Genomic DNA, 21,829 nt, shown 5'->3' with positions numbered 1-21,829 from the left:
CCCACTCTGTGACAGCGCTGCCTGCTCCCTTTTAAAAGTGCTAGTGAATTTCCTGGGAGGAACTACTGCCAAGATGGATTCCAGGCATTACCTGGAGAGGTCCAGAATCTGGGCCAGGGCCCCCACCTCCTCCCGAGGGACCGCTGCTGACTTCCCTGAAGACCCTGGCCCTCTGACCACCAGCTGAACGTGGCAGGTGGATGACCACGGAGCTTAAAGCTGAGCAGACCGCTCACCTGTTCTGCTGCTAACTCACATTACTGAGGAGAGACCAGGGCTACACAGAGGCGAAATTTTACTCTGGCTAAAGCCACAGACAGTAGAGTCCCAGGCACTTGAATTCGAAACCTTGAAATTTACCTGCCAAGCCGCCTTGGGTAAATTCCTTACCTTTGGTGAGTCTCAAATTCTTCTTCTGTAAAGCAGGCTGATAAGAACAGCTCACCCCCCTCAGGGCACACGTGAGGATCCCGTAGGATCACCAAGCCCTCAGCGCTGCAGCTGTTCCTGTTTGAGCTAACGACTTTATCTGCTCCAGGTGAGTTCCCAAGCTGGTGTCCCAGATACAGAGCCACAGGGTCTGACTCGCATCTAGGGTCTCAGTAATGAACGTCCTTCTGGGATTCACCTTCCAGCAGTGCTCTGCACCCCTTCACCCCCCCAGGGGTCCACCTGGTGACTCATTCTTCAGTATTTATTCAATAATAATAGCCCTGGCCCACCGTCACACAGATAAATCTCAGCTTGCCCAAAGGCCAGGGAACAGCTGTGGATTCCCACCTCCAAGCAGACGCAGGACTTTAAAACATGAATGCATCCTCTGCGAGGGAAGCCTCCCAGGTTCCTTGGTAGGTAACTTGGAAGACTGGCCCTGATCTGGGGACAGAGACCTGTGTCTGTGAAGGCCACCTCTCTGAGCCCTGCACCCAGAACATAATGAGCACTCTCACTCAGCCCACTCATGCAGGTGACAGGTGACAACCGTGGAAGTCATGTCACAACGGAGGTGCCAAACTGCTGAGTCCCACTCTCTTTGCAAAGGTAGAGCTGGAAAGCAAAAACGATGCAGAAAGACTCATCAGGGAGTGAGAGCTGTTTCCGGAGCACAGCAGTGGGGCTATGGACAAGAACTCAGACGCGGCTGGAGCCCGGCGGGTCACAAATGCCGTGCCGATGGGGGCGCCCGGCACTGCCCCATGAACACACGCGTGCTCTCGCTGGGCCCTGTGCCCACCTGAGGACGTCCCCGCATCGCAGGGGTGGAGATGCAGACGTGAAATAACATGCCCAAGTCGTGGCAAAGTAGTCCTAGGGGCTGGATTAAGTTTCTTCCCAGCAAAACCTTGAAAGGGGCTACAAGGGGCTGGAGGAAGGGCGGGGAAGTGAAAGGGGCCAAGAACGGAAGACAAATGCCTTCGTGTGATTCTGCCCGGGGCCCCGACACGGTCTGCACGACTGGAAGAACAGCGGCTGGGGGACTGAGGGGCTGGGGAGAAGGTATGGATGCGTGGGAAGGGCAGTGGATGGGGATTCTGAATACTGTGATGGTGGATACACATTTGTCTGACTTTGTCAGAACGCACAGAACCACACCACAGTGAGGCCTAGTCTAAACCACGGCTTCCAGTGAACGCGTCAATATTGGCTCATCAGATGTAAAAAATGCACCATAAATGTAAGATGTTAATAATAGGGGAGACGTACTCCTGGAGGTGGGGTATCCGAGAACCCTCTGTCCTATCTGCTTTTTTCTGGAAACCTAAGACTGCTCCAAAAAATAGTCTATTCATTTGTTTTTTTAAAGTGACACAGCTTACTGTTTTGCAAAAGCAGGCACTGAGCAACTGGTTAACTGTGGTTCTGTTTAAAGGAAAGTGATGGAGTGGAGTGGTAGAAACATGGTGCACTGACCCCAAGTGTAATTAAAAACTCTTCTCTCCCGCACTTGCCCCCCCCAAAAGGATCAGAAGCATACTTCATCCATGTATTTCAACCCGGTATTTTATTGTTCTGGTAGCTGCAAAATATACAAATTTCCAACAGGCATCCCCTGTTTGAAAGCTCGCACTGCTTCGTCCCAGGTAATTAATTCGGACAAATTTATACAGATCACAGAGAAATCAGAAGTCACACGTAAAAGGCCCCAAAGCCAACCAGTCAACGCGACCCAGTCTATACAGCTTCCCATCTTCAAGATCCCTTATACATATTAAATAAATAAATAGCACATCTGCTATCAAAATAATAAAAAAATAAATTTCAAGTATTAGAAACGAAAACGTCATTGGCGTGGTTCAGTTTTTCTTCTCGCCCCTCCCCCCCCAACGAAGCGCTTCGCCCACGGTCTCAGGACAGAAATAAGGAGAGAGCTGAGCCCGCCCATAAACAAATATGCAAAGTTTAAAATATTGGTCCCAGATGTTTTTCAAGGGGTCGGGGAGTGAGAGTCAATGGTCGGAGCAGCAGAAGCCCCGAGACCGTGGCTGAGACCCACCCTCCGTCCAACACCTCCGGCCCCAAGCCAGGTCACTGGCCTCCAGCCAGGCCGCCCTCTGCTCTCCCCCAGCCTCCCGTCCCCGCCCCCACTGATGCGCTGTCTCCCCAGCGAGGCCCTTGCAAACGGATGTCCCGGGTCAGGCAGAGCCTGCCTGGTGTGTGTACTGATTTGGGGCAGTCAGAGGGAGGGGGAACGCGCCTTCATACAGCCCCCACTCCTATCAGCCAAAAGACTCAAAATTCAGGGTTGGCTCCATCAACCGGAAAGAGAAGGAACCAGAAGGTAGAACACAGGAGAGTCATTCTCAAAAACAGAGCAGCAGGCTCCTGTCTAAACACACACAACCCTCAGAGACACACACACACACACACACACACACACACACACAGTCTGACATGACGGCGGGAAAGTAACCCAAGTCTTGAATGGACAGACAGACAAACAGACATCATCTCAGGCAGATGGCTGATTCAGGGAAGGGGGCACTTGGATGGTTTGGTGTGAAACCCACAAACCTGGTTGGAGGGTGTCCGAAACGCACCCCCACTTCCCACTTAATCTCAACCAGAGAAACGTGCATTTTCTAAAAGCTCCTCTCAAACAAAACAAAACTCAAAACCGCTCTTCTCTCCTCTCCCAGCTCCAGCTGTCTAAACGCACCCCAGCGTCACCCCCAGGGAATATTTCACAAGCTAAGAAGGGGTAAGGATGTTGGGTCCCAAAGCAGAAGGCAGGAAAGGATGGTGACCTTTGGCACCAGCTCTCAGAGATGCTGAAAGGGGTCATTTGGACAAACTCTACTGCTGAGTCCAAATCGTTTCTTCTGGGCCTCAAGACACACCCCCATCCTCCCCCCGCCACCCCCCAGGAGGCAACAGGGGAAACCAGCAGGCGGAAACTCCAGGTGTTTAGAACCACGTGTCCACAAGCCCTGCTTTGAACCCCCCCAAAACGCCACAGGTGCCACGAAGGCAAGCTAGGACATTGTCTTCGCCGAATTCCCCAAGCGGCCCAGGGCCACACCCGGCACACAGTAGATGCTCGGTACAAACAGGGGACTGAGCTGAATCCTGCCGGGAGATGGTGGACAGCCTCTTGCAGAAGGTGGCCGCGAGCAAAGGCCTGGCTTGGGCCACTGTCCCCACTTGGGAAACACAGGAGTTGATGAATAAGGAGGAAGCCAGACCCTCATCTTTACGCCATCACCCAGGGTCAGTCTTGCAATGATCCCAATGCTCGTTCCCCGCCATTCTACTTGGGGGCGGTTCCCTCCAAGCTCCCCACCCCGTGGGTGTGCCCCCCTAGGGCACAAAACCCAAACATCTAAGTTCCTGAACAAGGTGTGACTTTCAGGTCACACGCTCTGCCACAAAAAAGTGCACAACCCAGCAGCCCGGAGGGCGCCACGTCCCAGGTGGGAGAGCTCCGACTCAGGTGGGAGAGTTCCCTGGGAGGGGAGAACCTGGTGTTATTTCAGCCAAGTGTTTCGTCTCGTCTCTGCGGCCAGACTGTCCCACAACATCTTCAGAGGCAGGACACAGACCTGGGAAGGTGGCCGAAAAGTCGCTGCTTGGCTGAGCAGCAGGTCCACCTCTGGGAGGGCTCCTCCCGCGGACCCCAGCCCAGCACGTGCGGAGTCCTCCCTGCACCATCCGGACCAAGATGCACGAAGAGCCCCCTCAAAGTCTCCCATGTCCCTTAATCTTCAGCAGCCGGGATCTAGGCCCCCTTTAAGGTCAGGACTCCGGGGCCAGCGTCACCTCCCCAGCGGGAACGCACAGAAAAGAAATGAACAAAGCAGCGCGGAGGCGCCGACGTCCGCCTCCCCTGCGCGTGGTCCTCGCCAAGCTTCACTGGGGGCGCGCGGGGCCAGCGGCCCGGAAGGCCCGGGAGAGCGCGCTGGGGCCGCTCCTGCGCACCGCGCCCGCCCCGCTGCGGGGCGTCCTGGGGGTCGCAGGCGAAGGGCACTAGCTAAGCTGCAGGCGCGGGGACGGGGCGGTGCCGGCGGGGCTGCGTCAGTGCGTCCTGGAGGCGTCCGCGCCGCTCGGGGAGCCTTTCAGGTTCTGCTTTCAGAAGAAAAGAGGGGGAAGCGGGTTACCACTCTGGGGGACGAGGTTTGGAAAGCCATGCGATCCACTGAGACGCCCCCACCACTCCCCACAAAGAACACGGCTCGGAAGAACATCGTTACCGAATGGGTGGAAGGTGCCTGGCCGCCCAGGAACTTGGTGGAGGTTAAGCCCAGGATCCCAGGGAGAAGGGCCGGGAGGCGGCCTTTGGGGGTATGGGGAAGTGGGGGAGCGGGCAGCTCTGGTGGGTCCGAGCTATCCTGGGGAGCACTGTGTGCCAGCACCTAGGGACCCTCCCACTCTCGGCTTTTTAGAGTCTTGCCCCTACTCGGGGCACTCTTGCTGGCCTCCGCCAGGCGGAGAAAGGCGGTGCTGTTCAGGAGAAGCATGGGAACTCTCCTCGCAGCCTGCCCCAAGCAGAGCTGTACCACAGCCCGAGGGGCCCAGATTCTAGGAACACAGTTCAGATGCTGGAACTCAGATACCGCCTGATGGCCGACGTGGCCGGGCGTGGCCCGGGAGGACCCAGGCAAGGGAGCCAGGCAGAGAAGGCCTGTCAGTCAAGCCCTCACCCGGTTCTAATAAAAGCGATCCCACTCAGAAGCCCCCCACCAGTAGGAAGCTGGCCAGTATCAAACCCCTTTAAAAAATGGTTTTGGGTCAGCTGGGGACAGGTGACGGCTGCCGCGGCACAGCAGGCGTCTGCTTACCCACCCTCCTCAATCTGCCCCACAGAACAGGGAGACAGTATTTAGAAGTGTTGTCTTCCATCTTTAGTGTCTCCACCAAGACTCTCTTAAAGGGGCGGCAGGGAGAGTGGAACCCAGGCAGAGAGATAAGCGTCACCGTGGCCCACTCCCCTCCCGCCAGAACAGAGGGGAATCGGGGGGGCTGGCAGCACTGATCTGAGTCCTCTCTCAGCTGGACTCGGGAGCCCAGGTAACTGACCCTCTGACCACGAGCAGACGGCCCAGCCCCGTGGGTGCAGCATCTCCTGGGAGAGCCCCCAGCCTCACAGCCAGAGAGGACCCAGCCAATCCAGGGTCAGAGACAGAGGCGCTGGCGTGTCCCTGCGCAGCGGCTGCCCGCCTCCCCCGGGACAGCTCACGCCCGAGGCTGGAGCACCCACAAATGATGGCAACGCAGCAAGGACACTGGGGACCACAGGCACAGGCCACAGCAGATCACTCACTCATGGTGCCCCTGGCTCAGGGCGCATGGAGGGAGAGGAGGAAGTGGGAGAGGATCTCCAGACAATGGTGCTGCTCTTAAAAAACACACAAGGCCCGGGCACAGGGTGTATGAGTCACAGACTTCACAATGGCCAGTGCTCAGGCAGAGCGAGGCGCCCGGAGGGCTGAGATGCCATGACCCGGAGAGACGATGTGGGGGGATGGGGGGGACATGCACGGAGCCATTTACCTTTCCAAGGTTAGTAAGGAGAAAACTTTGAGAAAATATGACAGACAGTTCGTCTTTCAAGCATAGTAAGAGGGGAAGGAAGAAACATGTTGGGAAAGAAAAACAAAACAAAACATCTTTAGTAGCATTCTCTTCTTAGTGTGCATCTGAAATTTAAAACTCAAGGATGCATCGTGCGTGCCAGAGGGTCCCGCGGCCGCAAACACCAGTGCAGCCCCTTGGGGAGTGGACTGCAGGGTGGGCTCTGCATCCGACCCGGCTGTCATGCCTGTTTTACCAGGACACCACCATCACCAGCATCCTCGGGCCACAACCCGAAGGCCCCGGGGGCGCCCCACTCCCCAGTCTCCTGGTGCTGCTGCTGCTCCCGAGAGGAAAGCCCACTGGCCTGTGCAGGAGGAAACAGGGTGGTGTGCACACCAGATGTCCCCACCAAAGCACAGGGCACCATGGCTCCCGCAATAACAGCTATTGCCCACCAGGCACTGGCCACATGCCAGATATTTTGCTGAGTGCTACAACCATATTCTCAAAACACCTGGACGCTGGGATCCCAGAGGGTGATGGATCCAGAGAATCCATTTTTGCTGAAGTGGAGGGACTCTGGCCACAGGCATGCTCAGCTTTAGAGCCGGGCAAGTTCAACCTCAGATGATGGGGGAGACGTGCCCGAATGGCCCCCTCCCAGCAGAAAGATTTCTTTCCTGGCCACATCGGTCGTAGGTCAAAAGGAACAGGATATGCATAGATGCAAAACCATAAGGTTCCAAACACAAAGGCTGGTTCTCACACAAGGAGAACTCTTCATCCTGAAGGTACAACGCCTGGCTTCAAGGGGTAACAGACTCGGGACTGTTACTCTTAAGGCTGAGTTGAACGGGCAGGGCCACCATGAAAATAAACACATCTCAGCCAAGGGAAGCGGCTGCGAGGGAGAGACGGCAAGAGCGAAAAAGAAAATCAGACCGCTCCAGGCTGTGCCCCGCGGTGCAAACGCTGGGTGCCCGGGACAGGTAGGTGAACAGGACCCGGGCTGTTCTCGAATAGGCGGACAGAAAGCAGCCAGCCTTCGGGGCTGGAAGAGCCGTTCCAGGCTGGTTCAGCTACAGACCAGCTCGGGGGCAGTGGGCAAGAGACTCGCCCTCATCTGGGGCCCTGCGACCTCCTGGGGTCGTCTCAAGGACCAAAGACATGGGATGTGTACAGACACATCCTCCGTGAGCCATAAAGTGACGAAGTGTATTTTACCTAATCCAAGCACAGTATCAGCCCGGCAAACCTATTTTCCAAGAACAAGCCATGTTTCAAGTTTATCAGGCAGAATGCCTCAATCTGCTGGCTTCAGTTTCGGCATGAATTAGTCCAGGTAACCTAACCAGTGGAAGGGAAGGTGGGGTAGGTGTGACTTGAGGGGCTAGGGAGGTGACGATACTTCATGGTGGTTGTTATTAACACGGCGATATAAAGGCCTCGGTTCCTTCTGTGGCCGGGGACCACCGGGGCAGAGGAATCGCGGAATTATCCACCAGCTGAATCGGACACTCTGTGCAGAGAGAAGGCTGCCCCCCATCCTGCACATGACATTACGGGAACTGGTTCTGATACAGGACAAACCGAGCAGAACAGCGGATCCCAAAGGGCCTCTCCAGAGTGTGGGGGTCCTAGAGTGTGGGGGAGCCATGGGGGGTCCCGGCCAGGACAGCAGGGAGAGGCTCAGGGCTCCATCCCCACCTGTCCTCCACTATCTGTTTTGCAGACTAGGCTCTGGGTAAACTTTCCCTTCAAAATGAAAGGGCCCTCCTGCGGGGAGGAGCCCAGAACTCCAAAGACCACAGCTGGCGCACACACCTAGCTCCCCCCTAAAACCTGCCTCCAAGGGGGAAAATGTAGATTTACTCCCAGCCGCGGACCACCGCAGTAACCTCGGGCCCCGAGAGGGAGGCAGAGAAGGCAGCTGTGGCTGTGGCAGCAGGAGGACAAGGGGGCACTGAAAACCATCATGACTTCCTGCAGCCTTTTCTGCAAATTCACCGATCCGCCCCCCCCCCCGCCCTTGCCCATCCCCATCCTGCAGATTTCACAGCAACTGTCTGCCATAAGCGTCAACGTTTTAACAGGCGGGAGGCCAAACTGGCAAGCAAGGAGAAAGAGATGCAAACAGCAAAAGTAGTCAGAGAAAAATACTTACAAACAGGCTTTCCCTAGCAAAGGCTGCAGAGAAAAAAGGCAGGAGAGAGAAGTGAGTCGAGGGACAGGGTGAAGGCTCCGAGCCGTCTGGAACCAGGACATCCTCCACAGGGCTGGCCTGTCAGAGCCCAATGTCCCCTGTCACCCGGGGCGGCACGGCCTCGCAGGCCACCCAACCCAGCCCTGCCTGGTCCCCACAGTGTCTGCGACTTCGGCCTCTAAACTTCCAACTCTGACCCCACCGTTCACACGGAAACAGGATGTCACTGACACACCACTTCAGCTCTCAGTTTTCATAAAAAAAAAAAAATCTGACTTTTGACCTGAGAGGAACATTAATTAGATACCTCCAGTCAGTCTACCTCCCTCGTTTTAAAAGATAAAGAGACTGAAAGCCAGGGACGTGATGGGACCTGAGAGTAAAATCCTACAGGCAGCGCCAGGGTAGACACCACCACGTCACACGCTCAGCACAAACCACCTCATTGATCAGCCTTTGGTGCTGTTCCCCCATTCCACAGACAAGAAAACTGAGGCCTGAAGAGGTCTGATGACTTGCCCGGGGCTGCACATCCCTTTTTCCCCAACTTGTCACATTTCCAGCCAGCAAGAGACTTAAATGAGTTTCAGGGGAAACACAGGAAGTCTGTGGGCCAGCACCCAGCTCATTTACGAATCTAATTCAAACTTTTGCCGGTGATTTACGTATAAGAGAGCAGGTGTGGTGGGCGGAGATGGGGGAGATCCCCAGGCGGGACCCAAATTTGGGCCCAGGGATTTCTACGTCTCACATACTGGCAAAGATTCTCAGGTGTCACAGAGGAAAAAATTGGTTTTCTGAAAACTAAATCTTACTGCCCAATAATAGCCTTTATCTTTCAGCCTTTCATCCTTATAGCGAATGAAATAGTCTAAGAATGAAATCTAGTTTCTGCTCTGCTTTGGGTTTTTTTTTACTTTGTTATATGAGAAAGTGGCTACTTCCACATCCTCCAGCCCGGGTTCCAGCCCGGCCAAGCCGGCTCCGGACACGCTCCAAGGGCCCCATCTGACAACAGCTTCTCCCCATCGGGAGCAATGCTAAGGGAGGAAGTAAGGAAAACTGCTCAGCATGGGGACAGAAAAGACGTCCCTGGGCCACGCAGAAGCCAACAGCCCAGAGCTGAATGGAGACCCCTGAACTGGGGGTTGCCTTCAACTTTTAAAATAAACTATTAACGAGTGTGAATGGGTCACAGACATTTGGCCATTTCTTGGCTCTGCCCACTTCTGCCCCGGGTAAGACCATCTCCTCTGAACTCACAGCCATGGTGACAAGGACAGATCTGGGGGCCCCACACTCAGAGGGGGCACCCCATGCCATCTCCCTCCACCCCGACACGCAGGCTCAGGTCTCGGGCCGCCGCCGCCGCCCCACCGGGCACACGCCTCCCCACCGGGCAAGCTCTCCCCACCCAGACATGAGACTCGACTCAGGAAGGAGACAGGGGTCAACGCACTTGTCCGGGCAGCTGCGTGGGCACCTCCGGGGGCAGGCAGTTGGGCAGGGCAGCGGAGGTGGAGGCCACATGCTCCTCAAAGCTGTTGATACGAGGCTTTTTGGTGGGCTCGGGGCTGGCTAGTGGGGTGACACTATTGCGTCTCATGAGCGGGTTAGGTCCCTTCTTTGCATCCTAAGCAAGACAAAGACAAAAGAGAGAAGGCGACAGTTACGAGGAGGGGGAGGTAAATAAGCCAAAAAAAAAAAAAAATCCAAAACCACACCAAACACATTCTCTGCTTTTGGAATTGACTGAGACCACAAGCTCGACCCCAGTGACTGGCCCTGGACCTGCGGGGCTGTCGTCTTCCCCTCTGTCTCGCGGTTAGCAAGAACAAGGGATGTCCTCTCCCCCCGAACCCCTTCCCGATCATTCCAAGACACCCACTCGGACAAAGGCGACAACTGCAAAGCAGGCAGAGAAGAAGAGCAGGACAGTTCTGCACAGACAGTTACGCAGCAACAGCGGGTAATGAGGTCAGGGGACCCTTGCTGCCAGCCTCCAAGGACTCGGGGCCAGGGGAGCGGCTGGGCATGAGGCCGGGGCAACCACTGGGGGCGGCAGGGGGGCAGGGGGGAGAGGGTGTCGGTGCCGGACCCCATCCCGCTGACCTTGAGCCAGGATCTGAGCACCTCCTGCTCCCAGTGACTACACCCGGTTTAGGACAGGAAACGCAAGCCTCAACCTGCCAGGACACCAAAGACGCAGAAAACCGCCAGCCAGGGCCGAACGCCAGCCTTCCGATCAAGTGACATCTCCATCGGAGTGGGGACCTCTAAGTCCCCGGGGCCTGTCACTCTATTGTAGCCTGTGGCCCAGGAACCTGAGTTGGGGTCTGTCTCCATCAATCCCCTGCCCTCTTCTGCACAGTGAGTTGTTCAGGGGCCACCAGTTCGGGTCAAACCCCAATAACAAGGCTGCCGGAGGGTCTGGTGGGGAGGCCACTGCCCCTAGAGAGAGAGCAAACGCACATCCCACTACCCCCTCTCAGAAGGGCGCCGTTAGAGCCAAGGGAAGCCGTCCGCCTTCATTTCGGTCACCCAGCCAGGCAACTGCCGGGTAAGCTGGGATTTTAACGCCAAAATCTTCTGGCCAAGCTCCTTGGGTACAGGGACATCTCCTGCACAGAGGGGAATGTTACACTCGGTATAAAGGAAAGGGCCGGACTGATGCTGGCAAAGCACTGGAGTTTGACAGTCGATATAAAGTAAATTCAAACTTTCTTTCATAATGTGAAACATACGCCTGGGCAGAAACCTGCTGCTGTTGGGAGGGCCGGCCAGGCTGACCACCGAATTCCAGAACTCCCAGGTGGGGTCAGATGCAGCCAGGCACTGGGGTCTCCCGGAAAAACGTCCCATCCGCCACTGCTCCCGTCTCTAACTCCCAAACCCTACCTGGGCTGCCCCAGCCCCATGCCCTGCTCTACTGTTACCGCCTTCCTGGTAACTCGGTACCTAAGTGCACATGGTCCGCTGAGCTGATTGGTGGGTCCTGTTACCACCAGTGACTCTGGAACTTGAAATCATTTAGCTGCCCCAGAGGAAAAGGTAGCGGTAATTGTGCTACAGTTATGTCTAAAAGAGCAGAATGTCTTCCTCCTCAGTGCTCACTTCTCAGGTCAGGTGGAAATGGGGGACAAGGCATGGAAAGAAAGAAAAGGAAGACGATGCCAAGAAGCCACCAGACAGGCAGGGCAGGAGCACACAGAGACGGAGAAAAGGGAGGGACAGTCACGAGGGCCATAGTTCCAAACGAGCTGTTGAGAATCCACCGACAGACACAGCCAGCCTGGACAAGCAACGCAGTCTCAGGGCTTCGCAGGTGCTGGCGCCCGCGGGCCCCGCCACTCAGCGGGCCCGTCCCAGACGGAGGGCAGGTGCGGTGTGAAGGGCGGAGGCCGCGAGCTCGCACTCACCTCTGACCTCTCCCGGTGCGTGCTCACTGACTCCACATTCAGGTAGATGGATTCGACACGGCAGCCTGGGCAGGGGCGGGGAGAGGTCGGCGTCCGGTTACAGGGGATGAGCGCCCACGGCCCCACCCCTACCCCAGCGAGGGGACAGGTCTCGGAGGGGCTGCGACCCACACTCACCGTAAGCGACAGGCGTCAGCTTCAGGACGGCATGAAGGGGGCATTTCAGGTAAGGCATCTCCTCTGCGAAGGAGGGAAGGGCCCACAGTGAGACGTGAGACTTGGGACGAACATTCCCAGGCCCCAGGGAGAGCTTCTGCCATGTGGGGACCCTCAGAGGCCTGGCTGGGCAGGGCGCCCCCCCTCCCACTGGGCACAGGCCCTACTGCTCGAGCCGGGGGCCCTACAAAAGACACCCGAAAGGACAGAATCGAAGCAAACTCAAACCCCCACACAGAGAGCTGGAGTAAGGGTCATTTCCCAGACAATGTAGGTGTGTCCGGGTCCAACTGGTCCTCGGCCAGACAGGCACTTAAGTTTTACAAGTTTTCTAGACTGTTTGCTCCTCAGAGGTGGGCTGCCTCCTCCCCACCCGACCCAATGCCCCTGAGATGTGGGGAGACAGGGCTTCCGGAGGCTGGTTCTCCTTTCGGGGCAGTGATGGCTCCCAGCCCTCCCCGCCCCACCGGGAGAAGAAGGACCAGGCACCTGCGCTCTTATCCAGGAAGTAGGCCAGGAGGCAGCGCAGGACGGCCTGGTGGCAGATGACCAGAACGTTCTCCTGCCGCTCCAGCTCCATGATCACTGGCTCCAGGCGCTGGACCAGGTCCTGGTAGGACTGCAAGGCAGAGGGACAGGGCGCCACGTTGGAGCAGAAGCCGTGTATCCCCAGCCAAACCTCTCCCATCGTTATAAACCAGAGAACAAGCGACTGGTCCTCAGTCAACCCCCAGTCGGTGCGTTAGTGCTGCATCCCTTATGGGCACTGGGGGACCCACCCCAGCGGCCCTCTGAGGAACGGGGAACAGTCCTGTGTTGGTAAGGATGTGGAGAAGTGATCCTCTAAGACGCACGTAAACCCGCCCTCCGCTCTCTCCCGACCCTCGTCCGCCACCAGGGGAAGCAGGGCACCAGTCCTGACAGACACTATGGCATGGAGGAGCCTTGAACATGTTACACGGAGCAAAAGACAACAGGGTGTAGGATTCCACTGATGTGAAATGTCCGGAACACACACTCGTGCTGGCGGGGGGGCGGGGTTGGGGAGGGGGATTCGGACTGACCATTAAGAGGCTGGGGTTTCTTCTTGGAGCGAAGGGATGTTCTAAAATTCATGGTGACGGCTGCACAATATTGTGAATATACTAAAACCCACTGAACTGGCTAAAATGGTGACTCTTATAGGATGTGAATTTTACCTCAATAAAAGGAAACTGAAAAAGAAGAGGGTGGCGCGGGATTTTTAAGACCACCAAGGTTCCCACTTGCACTGGTCCCTCTCTCACTAACCAGGTCCCAGGGAACAAGGACTGGGGTCAAAACTAGGGACAGTGCCCTGGGTTCAAGGGAACTGACATATGACAAATGCTGATCTGGTACAGACAGGACGGTGTCACCAGGCAGACCCCAGAGCACTGCCTGCACCTGGACCCGGTGCCCTGGACAGCTGCTCACTCAGCCCTCCCCTCTGCCAGCAGGGATGCAGTCAGCACCAGTGATGTGATGATGTGTCTGCCATGTCACCACAGTGGCGGGGGGGGGGGGGCGCCCTCCTGTCCAGTGAATCACCATTCAGGACCCCTGGTCTTTCCCTCATCATTACATTCGTCATCAGAGAAACACCTCTCTCCCCGCTCCTCGTGGGAAAACACACCTGTGCTCCTCTCAGAGCTGTTTATAAGACTCAGCTCAGGAAAACTCGATTCAAAGGCAGAAGTGCCAGGACGAGCATCGGGACAGAGGAGGAAGGTGGAGGAAAGGGCCCTACCTCCCCGTAGTCACTGCTAACAGGTCCCTCTGGACCCCAGCAGCGCCCCCCACGCCCCCACCAGCTGGACCCCGGGGCCTCAGAAGGACCACCGGGAGCTCCTGGCCGCAGCCCAGCCCAGCCGCCCCGACCATCACTCGCTGGCGCAGCGATCACCGGCCGGAGACGGGGACTGGGACGCGAGCGGTCGCACGCACCTCCCCGGTCGGGTAGCGGTAGTAGTACTTGTCCTGCTCGCGCAGCGCGTACTCCTCGGGGTAGGTGTCCCGGATCTCCTCGTAGGTCATCTCCTCACAGACACCCTGGCGGAAGCACCCAGACGTCACTCCGGGAACACGCCCCCCACGGCCACCTCGACGCGGTCAGCGCAGCCCGAGCGGGGGGGGGGGGGGGCAGGCTCTCGGTATTCGCAGCGGACCCGAGAGAGCGGCCTCCCTGCCCTCCCGCCCCCACCCCCGCGCCCGCCCTGCGGCCACGCCAGACGCGGACTCACAGCGTCGATCTCATTGAGCGCCTTCCACTGCTCGTAGGGCAGCTGTAAGGCCTCCGCCGTCTGGATGGTGCTCTTCAGCTGGCTGGTCCACACCCTGAGGTCCTTCAGGTTCTGCTCCTCCACAAACGTGCTCAGGGCGTTGGCGAACTGGGGGGAGAGGCACGGGCGCGCTGGGCCTCCGGTGCTGCACCTCCTGGGGAGGCGGCGCCCAGCTGGCTTCCGCCCACGTCGGGGACAGTCACACACGGATACACACACACCTAACCCTCCCCACGGGCCCAAGAGAGTCCCCCTTCCCACACATACGTACACACACATATGTAGACACACACACGGACTTACACACATACATATATATGCACAGAAGGACACACGTACACACAAGGACACAGATATACAACAAAGACACACAAGCACCGGGACACACACTCATACACCTACACACAAAGACCCAAAGACACATGCGCAGGGACACGCAGCCCCCACCCTCGGCTACCCGCCCGCCCGCGCCCCACCTACCTTCCTGCCCCTGCTGGACAGGCCGGAGTCCCCTCCGATCCTCCCCTGGAGGTTGTGCTCGCTCTCGCCGTGCCGACACAGGTAGATGGTGCGGGGCTGCACGTGGATGTTCATCAGGTAGTAGACGATCCGGCTCTGGATGTGGTCCTGAACCCTGTTCACCAGGAACCGCCGGCCCACGTCGATCACCTTGATCAGGGACAGGTCCCTGCACGGGAAGGCAACCAGCTGATCAGAACACTGGAGTCGACACAGCACAGCCCCGCCCCCCCACAGAGACCCAGCTCAGCCCCCTGCAGACCTAACCCCATCCCTGTGGAGACCCAGCCCCGCCCCCTGCAGAGACCTAATCCCTTCACTGCAGAGACCCAGCCCCGCCCCCTGCAGGCCCAGCCCCGCCTCCTGCAGAGACCTAACCCCAATCCCTGCAGAGACCTAACCCCAATCCCTGCAGAGACCCAGTCCCCGCTGAACTACAATGCCTCCTCCAGCACAGACCGCACCTCTTTTCTCTAGAGTCAGGGGTCTGGGTCTGCAGTACCCACAGCAGAGAGGGGCTGGCCAGCCTCCCAGAAAAGAGGGAGAGAAAAGCAAGATTATGGAAAAAAAAAACAAAGGAAGTATGGAAGGAAAGTAGCAAGACGGGGATCAATGTTCAATAGCCACACTTGTACGTTGGGTCTAAAATATTTACCCCAAAGAGGTAGTCAAGGAGTTTTTCAAAGATATTTTCAAAGAGAGTTTGTAAAAGTATCCAGGAGCAAACGTTTCATGGGAACGTCAAGAAAACATTCAAAGCCCTAAGGCAGGTGGTTCAGATCGTCACCTCTTGGGAATTACCTGTCACATTTATCGGGGTCGAGGGGCTGGTAGCTGGCTTCATAGCAATTAATTCTCTTCATGAAGTCGTCCATGGCTTCTGCTGAGTTGCAATCTTTGTAATCCGGGCTGGAGATTTTCACTTCCTGTAACACCACAAAGAGGCAGCTGATGAATCACGCTGGAAGGCTTTCTGCTGAGATGAAGCAGGATTTGGGGCTTGCAAACGGGGAAAAGCTGGGACGGGCTCAGAGTGACGATGACCCGACCCAGCGTTTAAGAGAAAAAAACAAAAGATGTGGCCGGGCACTGAATCATAACCTGATGATACCCCGAAGGGGGGGGGGGCACCCATGGCAGACAGAGACTCGCTGCCTGGAATGGCAGGACAGGAAACCCACGAGGATTCAGTAGCCAAGTCACCACCAGACAGCTCAGCCCGCAAGTCAACCAAGTTTCCCTAAACCATCTGTAAAGTTCCCCCACCAAAAGGAGGTTATCCTTGAGCAAAGATGCACTCCGGAGGTACTGGAGATGCCCTGGTCCCATGTGCCAGGCACGATGCTTCCTTCACCGCCCACAGACGGGCGGTGCCCAGCTGATGCTTCTCTACCTGGACCACACACCCAGTCCTGTCCAAGGTTTGCTCTCATGGGCCGCAGACAGAAGAGAAATGACTCTTGTGCCCGCCATCCCCTGTAACTGAACAAGAGGCCTGACAACCTGACAGATTTCAGGGAAACCCAGAATTTTTTAAATGCATGTGCTCTTTTCATCCTCAATAATGACCACAGCCGTGAGAGAGGCAGGGACTCTGCACAAGGACTCTTCCAGTCTGGGAAGATGAAAAAGTTCCGGAGGCAGGTGGTGGGGATGGTTGCACAACAACGTGAATATGCCAGGAACCACGGAACTGAATTCTTAAAAGCAATCATAATGGTCAGGTTATATTATGTATATTTTACCACAGAATACTACTCAGTCCTAAAAAAGAATAAAACCATGCCATTTGCAGCACCATGGATGGACCTGGAGATCATCATTCTAAGTAAAGTAAGCCAGAAAGAGAAAGAACAATACCATACGATATCACTTATATGTGGAATCCAAAAAAAAAAAAAAAAAAAAAATGAACTTATTTACAAAACAGACAGACTCACAGACATAGAAAACAAACTGATGGTTACCAGAGGGGAAAGGGGGTGGGAAGGGATAAATTGGGAGTTCCAGATTTGCAGATACTAACTACTATGTATAAAATAGGTAAATAACAAGTTTCTACTGTAGAGCACAAGGAACTATATTCAATACCATGTAGTAACCTACAGTGAAAAAGAATTTGAAAAGGAATATATGTATGTATGTGTATGACTGAAATGTGATACTGTACACCAGAAATTGACACAACGCTGTAAACTGACTACATTTCAACAACAACAAAATTATATATTTTAGCATAATTAAAAAAAAATCTAAGTTCACAGATTCCTTTCTCCAGCACAGCCTCCCACATAAAGAGCACAATGGAAAGGCCTGGAAACTGCAAAGCTGCTCTGAGGCTTAATCAGAGGAAGGGACTTCTGAACCCGGAGGGTCAGGGCACACGGATGCGCGTGTCCCCAGAGTACGAGCTGGATGGTCAGCTTCTGGCCAAGCGCGTGGCAACTGCTCACCGGGGAAAAAATGATTTTGCAGCTGCATCTCACTTCACTACCAAAGGGGACTTGGGAGACGCACACCCCAGAAACATAGAAAAACCCTTTGTTTAGAGCATGACCACTCCTGTTTCCTCTTACTTTGAGCCTCTGGGGCCGCTGGACTGATTTCCACCATTTCAATAGCCCTTCCTGAGAGATGAACTCACTTCTGAGAAATGTTTGCAAGCAGTCTTGCCTGGAGGGAAGGCCCAACACCAGGCGTGAAGGCCTCACATTCCTTTACAGGATGCACACGTGTCTGGGGCAAAACCACAGTGTCCCCTGCAGAAGTGTCAGCCCTGCTTTTCTTTGTGGGTAACGTCTGACTCTGATGTATTTAAGCTGGAGAGAAACCAACCTACAACAGGAGAAGGTGACTTGTGGTGAAGTCTTCATAGAAACCATTTCTGTGTACGATCTCTTGCTAGCAAGTCACATTTAAGAATTAATCAAGTTAAGCGGCCAATGACCCTCCACTGAGCTGGGCAACTCCCCCTTGGCACGGGGAGAGGAGCAGGAAGACAGTTTTACCACCCCTCTTCTTCCCAGACTTGGGAATTCCAACTTCCATCCGTCTGCTGAGTCTCAGGGGCTTCTATCAACCCACAACCACTCTTACCCATCAGGGACCTCAAAAGCAAAAGAGACCAGCCTGCTACCTCCTCTCCCATCTGAAGGGGTGAGCCATCCTTTGCCCCAGGCAGCCCCATCACCAGCCAGCTGCCAAGCTACCCACAGAAACTGTTCCCGGTCCCCCGATTTCTCTCCTATGTCCCACAAAGACTGCTCTCTGCCTTGATAAAGCCAGTCCAGGTCATAGAATCTGCTTAAAGACTGCTCTGCACATCTGACTTCCCAGACAAAACCAACCACGTTCTCAGGGTCCAGTGACTACTCTGGGCCATTTGTCTCAGATGGCCACACTGGTGGAGGTCCCGCGTGGTCTTACCATGATGTTTGAGGCTACAACCGTGGGGTCATCGCACACAGACTCGATGAAAAACACCTGGGAGGGAGCGAGACAAAAATGTAAGGGAACAATCAATGTGGGGGCACAGAGGGCCAACTCTGGTGTCACTGTGATGTCATCACCACACTGGAGGAGGAAGGACCCCACTCATAAATCCCCAAATACAGAGGGAAGAACCAGCCGCTCAGTCCCGACCCTCACCCTCCTCAGCAGAGGGATGCGCTCCCCCCTTCCAGTCACAGCGGCCCCTAAGGCCCCCCGCCAGGAAGGCCCGGTCTGCAGGCAGCCACACGAGGGCAGCCGGGAGGGGGAGGCCCAAGCACGGCGCGCAGGCGCTCCCGACACCCAGGACCAGCCCGTGCCTGTGGCGCTTCCCTTGCTCCTGAGCCTCTGGCTCACCTTGAAAGCATTTTCTTTGGCAAAATGAAGGATCATATGTCTCCTCTCTCTAGTAGTATTGGTAGCATCGAAAACCTGGCAGGGAGAAAGAAGCCCCGTGAAGAGCAGCCAGCTTACCAGTATTTACCGAACCACCAGAGGTCAGGCCTGCCAGGTCCTGGGGCTCCAGGAGACACTGTGCCCTCCCCACCCACCCTCTCCATCCCCCCACTGCCTCTCAAACTCAGGGACCGAAGGGGAGCGATGGGACCAGTCCTCAGAGCAGACGAACAACAGCAACAAGCAGGGAGGACGCTGGAGGAAGGGGCACTGGCTCCCAGGGCTGCAGCTGCCTCGGAGGTCGGGGCCGGCCACACCAGAGGTGGTGCAGGGCACCAGCTGGCCGTGCCGCCCGCCCCGCCGCCCACCTTCCTCCTGGGCCCCTGTGCTGCCCTCGCCACCTGTTTCCTCGCCGCTCAGGCCAGAGGCACCTGTCCCCACGTGAGGCCTCCCCTCAGGGCTCCGTCTGCGCTCCCACAATCCCCTCCATCCAGGGCCCCATCCCGCTATGGGAGGGATCAGAGACGGGGCTTATTCCCCAGACTTACTGCAATCTGGCCCCTTTCCTTCGTCAGGTAACTTTTGACGTCTCTCAGGGCAGCTAGTGCACACTGCCTGCAACACACGGAAGGAGAACCAGTGCATCAGAGCTGGTCCCTCCGAGAGGGAAGCCCACGCACCCCCACTAGCAGGGCGACTGACGATTCTACTGCTAAGCTGCTTGGGCTGGTGGCGCCATGAGGCCGGAGCCCCCCACACGCAGCTGCAGCCTCCGGAAGTGGTCTCGTGCCGGCTGCGTCGTGAAATCCCCCCAGGGAGCTTTCAAAACACAGATGCCCAGGTCCTGCCCACGGATCCCGCTGCACCCACTCAGGGGGGCCCGGCACCGGGGTCGTGCCAAGCTCCCAGATGATTCTAAATGCAGCCGTCACACTGGGGCTCCCTGGTCAGCTTGGGCTTAAACACAGTCCTTTTCAGATGTAAACATGACTTTCCAAGAAAACCATTTTGTTCATTCTTAATGAGACCTTGTTGGCCTGTATCGCATCAGCGGAATCAGACCACCTGGGAGCAGACGAAGGCTGTGTCTCAGAGGCCGGGAGGCTCTGCCGCTACCCGGCGGGGGTAGGCGGTGCGTGGCTGGCAGCCACACCGCAGGCCGGCTGCCCCCCTCTCTCTCACAAGCTGGCATTAAAGAGCAAAGCAAAAGAGCCCCAAGCCGTGCCAGGCCCAGCAGCCCGGCCCTTACTTTCGGACCCTCATGGCCTCCTCGTTGTCGGGGCGGAAGAAGTTGTAGGAGCTGAACTGCTTGACGGCCTCCCGGCGGTACTCCCCGACGTTGAACACTGCGTGCGAAAGAGAGGCCCCTGAGCGGGCGGCCGGCAAGGGGCCGCTCCCCGCCACGAGCGCGCTTTCCAGAAGAGGAAGCCAAGCCGGCACGGGACGCTGACTTGAACAAGATCCCGGCAAGACCTGGAAACCCGACGGTGGGCTCCACGTTCTGAAGGCAGCCTGGCTCCTCCAGACCCAGCATTGCTCAGCAACCCGCATCCAGGGTGGGTACTGGGTGCTGGGTACTGACTGGGTGCTCAGGGCACAAAGCACTGCGCTGGGCACAGGGTGGGGCGGGGGAGCGGTGCAGGAAATGTGAGAAATTAGTCCCCAGGCTCAAGACATCCCCCGTGTAGTTGGGAAGGTTCATAAAAACATAGTCAACAGTACAGAGCCCTTTTAATGGTCAGTGGGGGAATGTCACTGCTAAGGGCTTTGGGAATTTCAAAGAAAAGATCCACACAGACCGCAGAGGTCAGGGAAGGCTTCTTGGAGGAGGTGAGGGCTGAGCTGGGCAGGATTCAGGGCAGTGGGGAGGAGCTAGTGAGCAGAGGCCCCAGTACAAAGCAAGCTGTGCGTAGAGGGTGGTGGACGGCTCAGCCAGAAAGGAAGGCGGCCCCCCCCCCACAGGGCCAGCCCCGCCCTCATGTGGTCCTGAAAGCCCAGTCCCCACAGCTGGAGAGGGAAGGGCCGTTTTGGGGGGGGGGATGGAGATGGAGGGAATGACAAGCAGGAGGGCAGCCTCAGCGATGTGACAGCCCTGGCCTGGCCTCGCCTCACCTTTCGTGGGGACACCAATCCAGTTGAGGTAGCGGGTCAGCTTCTTGGAAATGTAGGTCTTACCCCGGGCGGGCAGCCCCACCATGACGATCACCGTCGGGGAGTTGGTGAGCTTGGGCCCACAGGCTGGGGAGAGCAACACGGGAAGTGTCATGAATGAGGCGCCCAGCAGAGCCAACAACAGGCTGTAAAAATTTCCCACCTCAGCCCAGTGAGACTGGGCCCCTGGAGGCCAGAACCCTCAGGTCACACAGCTCCCTTTTGCTTCAAGGGTCGCTGTGGCTACTCAGGCTGCACCACAAACCCCAGTTAGACGGGGGCTCTGTCTCCCTCTAAGCAAATGAGCGCGAGGGTGTGGGGGGGACACCCGGCCACTGACAGGCACAGGCTTGAAGGAGGCGCCTCGTCTTAAACTGGATGCCCCAACACGGCCCCATCCTGGGCCGGGTGACCAAACTGAGGTCACGTGTCCGAACACCCCACCATGCCCTACTAGGGTCTGCCTCCCAGAGCTGCAGGCTGGGGACACGAGGAAGCAACGCAACATCCAGGGACTGTTCCTCCTCTCCTGTCCCTAGACTATCAGCAACCTTCTCCATGCAGAGTGAGGAGAAGAAAGAAGGGCCACTGGGAGGCCAGGAGACACCTAGGAGCCACGAAAACCCTGGGCTGGGATCCCCCAGCTGCCAGTGGCCGGGAACAAACAAGTTCCTAGAAAACGCAGGCATTTCCCTGCCCAGCGTGGGCACCTGAGTCAGTCCAGGAAGAACCAACAGGCTTTCCTGAGTCCCCCAGGCAGCCTCCCCAAAAGCCAGTGGGGACAGAAGACACACCTGCTGTGTGCACTGTGGCAGCTGCAGGTGACACATGAGAAAGCAAAAGTGTCCTCGCTGGTGCCTGGAAACAATACTCCCTCCCCCAAGCCACCGGCTTTCCCCGGTCTCATCCGATGTCCTCACGGTGACACTGCTCCCAAGAGCATCCAGATGCGCACAGAGACACACACACACCACACACACGCGCACGCACTCTCAGCTGTGCACATGCATGGAATAGTTCTGTGGGACTCATGCCAAGGCAGCGGAGACAGAGGCTGGCTGATTTATCAAATGGGGCATTACTCTCTACCCACTCGTCATATATGCAAATCTCCTCCGGCAGAA

General features: G+C 56.7%; 1 protein-coding gene and 1 long non-coding RNA gene across 9 annotated transcripts in view; one reads left to right on the top strand and one right to left on the bottom strand.

Moving 5' to 3' along the window:
• Positions 1-1,983: 1,983 nt before the first annotated feature.
• The window catches only part of PFKFB3 (6-phosphofructo-2-kinase/fructose-2,6-biphosphatase 3), a 71,141-nt gene continuing 51,295 nt past the window's right edge, over positions 1,984-21,829 (bottom strand). For 2 of the 8 annotated variants that reach the window (XM_032473947.1, XM_032473953.1), the window contains exons 2-16: positions 20,667-20,792; positions 19,804-19,900; positions 19,103-19,169; positions 18,516-18,590; positions 18,096-18,152; positions 15,471-15,595; positions 14,631-14,838; positions 14,112-14,258; positions 13,816-13,920; positions 12,340-12,469; positions 11,812-11,874; positions 11,635-11,699; positions 9,675-9,848; positions 8,177-8,293; positions 1,984-4,560 (exon numbers count right to left, since the gene is read on the bottom strand). In XM_032473947.1, the coding sequence (XP_032329838.1) occupies positions 4,513-4,560; positions 8,177-8,293; positions 9,675-9,848; positions 11,635-11,699; positions 11,812-11,874; positions 12,340-12,469; positions 13,816-13,920; positions 14,112-14,258; positions 14,631-14,838; positions 15,471-15,595; positions 18,096-18,152; positions 18,516-18,590; positions 19,103-19,169; positions 19,804-19,900; positions 20,667-20,792 (1,604 nt within the window). In that variant the 3' untranslated portion in view covers positions 1,984-4,512. Of the gene's footprint in view, positions 4,561-8,172; positions 8,294-9,674; positions 9,849-11,634; positions 11,700-11,811; positions 11,875-12,339; positions 12,470-13,815; positions 13,921-14,111; positions 14,259-14,630; positions 14,839-15,470; positions 15,596-18,095; positions 18,153-18,515; positions 18,591-19,102; positions 19,170-19,803; positions 19,901-20,666; positions 20,793-21,829 lie in introns of those variants that run through there. The other 6 variants (XM_032473948.1, XM_032473951.1, XM_032473950.1 and 3 more) reach the window with 4 other exon arrangements.
• On the top strand, positions 2,754-21,700 carry LOC116661568. Its single transcript, XR_004317515.1, has 3 exons — positions 2,754-2,885; positions 14,479-14,485; positions 21,665-21,700. It is a non-coding gene; the product is annotated as an uncharacterized LOC116661568 (long non-coding RNA).

This window comes from Camelus ferus, chromosome 35, assembly GCF_009834535.1.
Source record: "Camelus ferus isolate YT-003-E chromosome 35, BCGSAC_Cfer_1.0, whole genome shotgun sequence".
Taxonomy (NCBI): domain Eukaryota; kingdom Metazoa; phylum Chordata; class Mammalia; order Artiodactyla; family Camelidae; genus Camelus; species Camelus ferus.
The sequence above is the reverse complement of the archived record's forward strand: the minus strand, read 5'-3'. Positions and strand labels throughout refer to the sequence as shown.